Genomic DNA, 8,145 nt, shown 5'->3' with positions numbered 1-8,145 from the left:
GGCCCCCTCGTTCGACCCCTGATGCACAACAACCTCAATTTGGGGACCCAGGGTCTCGTTCCCGCTGCCACATAAACACAAAAGATGGCTTCATTAGGATTCCGGGTGCGGGCCTGACTCCTTCTTGAAGACTGTTTTTATCTGGGCCATTTGGCACAGTCTGGCTCCTTCAACCGAGAAAGCTTGAGCACTCCCCCGGGGGCCAAGAAGGGTTAGTTTTTGTTCCATAGTGAATTAGGCCCCCCCCTTCATGTCGGAGATGGGATAGTGGAAGATGTGTGCTTACCACGCTGTTTGATGTTGGCTGGTTGCAAAGAGGGTGAACAGGCGGTGGGGAGAGATGTCTCGGCTAGTCCGAGCTACTCTACACAACTACATGGTGAGATCGTTAGGCAGGTGAGATCAATAGGATACATGGGCTGGAGGTTACTGTTGTATGTTCTGAAAGTTTGAATGTAATTGGCTGAAATGCTTTGAGCAGCATCGATTTATTTAGATACATCGTGGTAAGCGAAGACGTTACATACCTAACCCTACAGGAAACGGGTCTGATGGTCATTTTCCTCATACAGAAAAACATCCTGTGAACAGCCTCTTATTATCCTCACACTCTCCAGTTCATTGCTCTTCAAAGTTTACTGTGACTTTCTCAAGCCTTATCATGATTGATCTGAGTGATTCCGGTTCCACTGAGAGTGGATGGGAGTGGAATGAGCCTCCGGTGTGTACGTAACTCTCGGAATTGCCCATCTGGGAAAAATAAAGTACATCTTCTCTTCCGTCCATCATCCTTCCAATTCCGTCAAATGAGGATCAACTGGATTGTCAACAGCCAGCTGTATTGTTTTCTCTGATGATTGTACAGTTAGTACTTGTCTCAATTGAACTCTTAAGTTGCAGCTTTAGCCACCTGAGCCCCTACGTGTCGTGCACTTATCATTCAAACGGAAGGTAATTTTCTGGAAGGTCAGGTCCTTGACCTTCCAGAAATCCAAATTCCAGACAGGAAAAGTCAGGGAATTTGCCAGATTCTTGAGACAAGTCATGGAATTGTATCTGCCTCTTTCCAAAAAGACTAAAAAACTAGAGAAGGTATTTCTCCTCCCCTTTGTCAAGCTCTGTTCACTGAATAGGTTGATTGTGGTAATAAGAAACTGATCATATAGTCATATAGTATACTTATATGTTGACTTTATTTATACTTTTTGATCATAAAGAAAATGTCTTTTTTATTTTTTAAAACCTAATGGAAATTTACTTTTTAGTGAGGGAAAAAAAGCCCAGGGTGAGAGCCCTGTATTAGTTCAGCCAAACATCTGGAGGTCGTGGATTGCACAACAATGTTATCCTCCTGCTTCTGTGGTTATTCAGCCCGGTTTCCTCCCCTCTCCTCTCCCTCCCTTATAAACCCCGCCTTTTTTTGTCCTGTTTGAGCAACACCCCAACAGTCCCACTCCTGCGAGCGCCACTTCCAGCCCCACTCAGTTGTCAAGAGGCCGTACACATAGAAATTAGTTCAGTTGAATCGATTTCTATTCTTTAGATTCTTTTTCATCTGTTAATTTTTTTTGTGTCAGGTAGGTCATGTTTTTCGTACTTTAATATGAATGTAATGAAATGGCATTTAATTATTGAAAATAATTCAATCATTATTATAATCCCAAAAAAATATTTATTATAATCATTTATTTGATGTACTATGTTTTTAAAACTTTCCTCAAAAATACTTTTGGACACTAATGAAATTTCGAATAACTGGCAATTCAACTTAATTTGTATGGTTTTGTGTGTTGTGTTGTTTCTTTAGGCCAGCATCATGGATGGGTACTTGGCAGTTTGTCTGTGTGTCACAGCCCTCATCTCTGCTCCACACAGCACCAGTAAGACCTACGCAATACCACTCCTAATGGCTCCCCAAAGCACGGCGAAAATCTATACACACGTTCATATTTTCTCTATAATTAAGTTAGTTTTTTGTAACTTTTTTCTGTATTTAATACTTGCTGAGCTGTGGTTTGTTATACTGAGTAGAGGATATAACCTCATATGAATTCCAGGATATTCTCTGGAAAGTCTTTTGGCCCCTGCCATCTGAACTTAGCGGTTACGTAACGATACACTCAAGGTTTTCCTATAGTTATTCATTAAAGTTTTGTGATATAACCATCATTTACATTTTGATTATGAAAATAGGTAATGTGACCTGGCAGAAAAATGAAATGTTTACGTTTGTTCACATTAGATGCTCTTGGCAATGGTTGAAATAAGAAAATATGTTTTTCCAAATTTGCAAATCGTTGCACTTGTGAATTGTAAATTCCAAAAAAAAACAACTAGTCGGCGGATGATGAATGACACTATCTGCTTCTTGTCAGAGGTGAAGAGGGAGGGTTGCTGTGGCCAACTGCTATTTCTCACGGACTGAACCGAGATGAATCAATTAATGGTCTGAGGGGGGTGTAGGGGGGTGCTGTGGCCAACTGCCATTTCTCACGGACTGAACCGCGATGAATAAATTAACGGTCTGAGGGTGGAGGAGATGGAGGGGGGGAGGGTTCCATCGGGCCATGAACTGACAGGCATCTCCGCCTGTAGTACAGGGGTTCGAGCCATCCCCTCCAGAGCAGGCTGTCAGTGTCATGTCCTTCAGCGCTGAGGGTTCTGTGAGGGCTGCATCCATGCTGGAGCAGCGGTGCTTCTGGCATGTCTCCTCACCCCTCACTCTCTCTCTCCCTCTTCTTCCTCTCTCCGTGTCTCTTCCCTTGCTTCCTGCCTCTCTCTCTCTCTCTCTCTGTCCATTCTCCCTTTCTCCCATCCTCTGCGTCTATCCTGCATCCGTCCCCTCTCTTCTCTCCTCCCTCCCCCTAGCTCTCATTACGCCATCTTCTCCCCCCATCTCCTCCCTCCATCTTATCCCATCCTCCTCTCTCCCCATCTCTTCAGCAAGGCAAGGCAAGGCAATTTTATTTATATAGCACTTTTCATACACAAGGCAGACTCAAAGTGCTTCACATATAAACATTGTCATACAATAAAAGAATATAATAGATAAGTAAAAAAGTAAAATGGATTGAAAACAAGGCAAAGTTAAAAAAAAAAAAAGCATTTTAGAAAGTGCAATGTATTTAAGATCAACAGTCTCTGATACCCACGTCGGGACTCTGACCCGACCTAAAGGAACTTGGTCCTTACCCTCCGTCCTCTCCCCCATCCCCTCTCTTCATCCTCCCCCTCTCTTTATCCTCTCCCTCCCTCATCCTCTCCCTTCACCCTCGTCCCTCCCGTCGGTCTACTCCGGCTGGGTTATGTTATGTCTGAGGCAGACATGTCTCCGCGGGGGGGCCCTTGGTCCCAGCCAGGGAAGTCCCCCAGAGCTGAATAACAGCGAGTTCACCAGACCCACAGTGGGGTGAACGGGGATGGACAGAACGTTTGGTATGGCATGACCCCTCTCTAATTTGGTAGTTTTCCTCTAGGAGCCATTTTTTTCATAGTTTCAGATTAAAATATAGAAAATAATGGTTATACATACATAACAAAAACACAAAAAGAGAGAAAAGGTTTGGCAACCACAGATAGATTTGTGCAAACCTGGGAACGATTGAAAGCAGTTGTCGTTGTGGTTACAGAACGTAGGTCTTTTCAATGAACACTGGTATTGTCCCTCTGTTGGCTTTTCACATAGTTCCATGGCAAAGAACAAGGATCTGATATGCTTCATTAGGACTTCAGAGTCCCTGGCCTTCAGATCCAAGTGATCTCAAAGCAGAAAACCCAGAAGCCTGGGCAGAGCGAAGAACTGGCTTTTCAAACAAATCCTCTTTTAATTTGTGCCGGTGCTAATGCCCGGTTTCTTCAATAGCAGTTTGAGTTGAATTGATTGTTTTTCTCTCTCTTAGGTGCCAAGGAGCTATCCATCACCACTATCAAGGTATTTATATTCTCCCTGGTTAACAGGCTAATGAAAATGACTATCCTTTAAAGTAAACATTTGAGTGTGTTCCTGTCCTCAGGATGACCCATACACCATGTCCCGAGGCTCTGAATTGGAGGGTTACTGCATCGACCTCATCGCCGAGCTCTCCCAGAAGCTTGGCTTCACATACAAAGTCCATTTAGTGAAAGACCAACGCTATGGCGCCCCCGATGCCAGCGGCTCCTGGTCCGGCATGATCGGCGATGTGATGCGAGGGGTGAGTATCTAGGGTCGAACGGCACCCTCTAGTGACCACGCCTGGTTTCTTGCATCTTTATCCCTGAGTTTTTGGTCCTTCTGTCCCTCTAGGAAGCTGACCTGGCCGTGGCTCCACTGACTGTCACGGCGAATAGAGAGCAGGTGGTGGATATGACCACGCCGTTCATGCAGACGGGGCTGAGCTTCCTCCTGCGTAAGGACATGGCCCATGAGGAGCACCCCCTGGGCTTCCTGTCGCCCTTCTCCATGGAGATGTGGGTCGGGGTGCTCGTCGCCTTCCTGCTCACGGGCCTCTGTGTCTTCCTGGTGGCTAGGTGAGTGAGTGCTTCCATGAAACGTCAGCAGAAACTGATGTTCCTCTCATTCAAAGTTTGATGATCTTACCCCATACATTCCTACTAGTCTAATACAGCATGGAAGGGTGAGTTGTTATTATAGAAAGAAGAAGGTTCCTTTCTGCATCACTATGTTCAATACATCCAAAATCCAATCCAATTCTGATATCCGGTATGCTCAGGATCAGTCCTAGAGAGTGGGAGCCAGAGGCCGAGGGCCAAAGCTTCACCTTAGTACACAGCTTCTGGTACATCACTGGGGCCCTCACCCTGCAAGGTAACGCAGCCCCTCCACAAAAGTACTAGAATTTTAAAAATGTATCTATTTTTCTTCCCTTCGAGTAGCTGTGTCACGGCGCACTCATCGTATTTCTTTTAACTTAATGTTTGTTTTGGTTGAACCCTGAGGCACAATTATGCTACCGCATCAAATAGCCATCGTAGCTGCACAGTGGGTTTATATGAAGGTGCTTGCATTTATGGTACTTTGCTGATGATTCTGAGAGGTCCACCATAAGTTATATAAATAGATCATTACTCTTTCAAGCTGACCACTGTACCTGTTCCACCACCACTACCCTGTCTATCTCTCTCTCTCTCCCCTCCTCCTCTGTCTCTCTCTCCTCCTGTCTCTCTCTCTCTCCTCCTCCGTCTCTCTCTCTCCCTCCTCTGTCTCTGTCACTCTCTCTCTCCCTCTTTGTCTCTCCCTCTCTCTCCTAAGGCCTTGCTTGTTCTCTATCTCTTGTGCTCTTGCCATTTTTTTTTTTCACTGAGGGTGTATATTACGTCACACCTGATGATCTTTATAATGAAGTCATACTTGTGTGTCAAAAAATGAAAACTACCCCAGCTCTTCTATCATACATGATTCAGAGGCAGGACTGTAGTTATATTTTGTGTAGTTACAAGCTGCATAAGTGATGTAGAACCTGTAGTGCTCCTGCGCCGGAGATTCGACCCAGAAATATAATTTGACTGTAACCGTTAAAACCATGAGGACCTCGCTTCCAGTCACTCACTGTATTTAATGTCCCCCAGGTGCTGGTCCTCACCCCAAATCGCTGTCCGGTCGTCTGGTGAGTGCCGTGTGGTGGGTGTTTGCTATTCTGCTGCTGGTCTTCTACTTTGCCAACTTCAGCCACATGCAGCACACCGATAACAAGCACGCGTCCATCAAGAACTTTGAGGACCTCTCCAACCAGGATGTCATCGATTACGGAACTGTGGAAGGTGGCTCCTCAAAGTCCTTCTTTAAGGTGTGTTGATGCCCTGGGTTCAGTCCCCAGCCTACCTACTTTAGGCATCCATGAGCAAGATGCCTGAACCCAGAAACCTCAGAAAGAGAGACCCGTTTGTTAACAAGTCTTTTCTTTTGCAGAATTCAAAGAACCCAGTGTTCCGTCGTATCTACCAGCACATGGAGCGCAGTAATTCCTATGTGGCCAGCATGGAGGAAGGCATTACTCGAGCTCGGGAGGGGAACTTTGCCTTCATCGGCGAGGCGGTGTCTCTGGACCTGGCCGTGGGTCGCTACTGCACACTGACGCGTTCCGAGGAGCTTGTGGCCATGAGGGCCTACGCCATCGCAGCACCCCTTGGTAAATGCTTGCCACCCTCACCCAGCTACTAAGTGATTGTTTTATTAGATACAGGTCATTAAGGAGCAGGTAAGTGTTAGGGATATTTTGCTCAAGGATGCCTACAGGTAGGCTGTGGATTTTGGGGTTTTGAAGCTCCCTCCCCTCTCCTGATTGGCTGAAGCCCAAATGTTGCTCAAGGCACCTACCAAATAGGTGACCAAGCCGCCGATTAAAGGGCTGACTCAGTCGGTGTGGATCTGGGTTGAAGTCTGATCTGGTAGTAGAGTCTTCATGTGTTTGGCATCGACCCGACGATGCAGCTCGGTGCAAGACTGATCGTCAAGACCAGGAGTATGTACATTGGCCGAAGTTGGCCCCGACTTTAAAAGTCACTTACTGGGTCCGGGGCTTCAATATACCTGCAGGAATCCTAGAGAATGGTGCCTAGCCCCCACCTGCTCTTAAAAGACATGTATCCGTGCAAGCAAATGCAATTTTCTTAATGTTTGTCACTTTGGATAAAAGCACCTGCTAAACGACAAATGACTACTATTTATCATCAGCTCAGCTCTAGACCTTCCGGGTTGGAGATGTGTCTTCTCATCTGTCATTTTCTCTCCCCTCAAAATACACCAGTCGTCTACCTCAATCCTTGTTTCCTTCCTTCCTTACCTTCCTTCCTCAGATTCCCCGATGTTGAAGAACCTGACAGTGGCCATCCTGCAGCTCAGCGAGGGCGGGGAGCTCACCTACCTGCATGACAAGTGGTGGCCTAACAACTGCGTGGAGAGCCAGGACGTGCACTCTGCCAACGCACTGGGGCTCCAGAACCTGCTGGGCCTCTTCCTCCTGCTTGGGCTGGGCCTGGGCCTGGGCCTCCTCATAGCCTTGCTGGAGCTCCTGTCCAAGGCCCGGAACCTGGCCAAGGATGGGAAGGTAATGGTGACCGTGTTGGGTGGAGACACGTTCCAGGTTCAGAAGGAATGCCGGAAACAACTGCCACCCTTGATTTATAGGGCCATTACACAGCACATTCATAACGCACTCTATAGTGGCAGCCCATGTGGAAGTGTCCACCCTGATTAATCAGCCGACGAGTTGGCACAGAGACCAGGGTGGGATGTTATGTTAATCCATCTACCACATCTGGTGGTCAAATATAATCATTTGACCACACCTGGTGGTAAAATAGGGACCCTTTAACTGGTCAGTTGAAAAATAAAGTTCCAAAAATGTAATTGTTGAACTTCTTCAAGGTTGTGTGTGTTGTGTTTAAATGTGTTTTGTGTGTGTTTCTCTCTGTTTTTGTTTTTAGAAGTCGTGCTGCTCAGCGCTGTCCACAGAGTTAGCTCAGCGTTTCAGAGGCACGGCAGAGAGCACGGACCAGGAGAGCTCAGACAAGAGCAAGGCGTAACAGACCTGAGAAGAGATGCCCAGACGCTCATAGTGGCGTTTCAAAGTTGGAAGGAACCAATTGTAGGACCTCATTCTGAATGGAAGCAGCTATAACTGACAGAGGTTATTTTTTTTTCCAGTGAGGATAGGTATCACATTCCTATAGATTGCTTTTAACCTTTTTCTAGCTGCCTCTTCTTAACCATTCAAATAACTGGAAATGCACCGTCTTCGTGTTCACAGACGTGAGTGTAAAACTGCTATCAAGAAAGTGTATTATGAATGAAAAAAGCCTACATTGCAAGGTGTTACATTTGCTAGGCTATAGTGTAACAGCAATAATCCATGATATGCAAGAACAGATTCAGCCTGCCAAGTCAGCTCGTCACCATTTTACATTAAATAAAGGATTGATGAAATAAAGATTTTTTTGGAAGTGGTATTCTTTGGTGTATTGAAATATGAACTACCATTATGGCATCCCAAATATTGCATGATAAATAATGTTGACCGCAGCCATAGTTTAGTTACTTTAATGTATAAAAAGTATGTAATAATTAATGAACTAACGTTCTATTTCATGTAGGCTACGCCGTCTAGGCTTCGCCTAACTGTGTTCACACCAAACGCGACGGGGCGA

General features: G+C 45.8%; 1 protein-coding gene across 1 annotated transcript; it reads left to right on the top strand.

The window, feature by feature from the left end:
* The first annotated feature begins 1,466 nt into the window (after positions 1-1,466).
* On the top strand, positions 1,467-7,857 carry LOC311360279 (putative glutamate receptor). Its single transcript, XM_084480388.1, has 10 exons — positions 1,467-1,577; positions 1,808-1,880; positions 3,900-3,931; positions 4,014-4,193; positions 4,286-4,509; positions 4,713-4,807; positions 5,569-5,786; positions 5,909-6,128; positions 6,796-7,046; positions 7,426-7,857. Exons 2-10 carry the CDS (start codon positions 1,817-1,819, stop codon positions 7,522-7,524), a joined length of 1,383 nt encoding a protein of 460 aa, XP_084336514.1. The 5' UTR covers positions 1,467-1,577; positions 1,808-1,816; the 3' UTR covers positions 7,525-7,857.
* Positions 7,858-8,145: the final 288 nt, after the last annotated feature.

This window comes from Micromesistius poutassou (assembly GCF_964030765.1).
Source record: "Micromesistius poutassou genome assembly, chromosome: 15".
Lineage (NCBI taxonomy): Eukaryota > Metazoa > Chordata > Actinopteri > Gadiformes > Gadidae > Micromesistius > Micromesistius poutassou.
The sequence above is the reverse complement of the archived record's forward strand: the minus strand, read 5'-3'. Positions and strand labels throughout refer to the sequence as shown.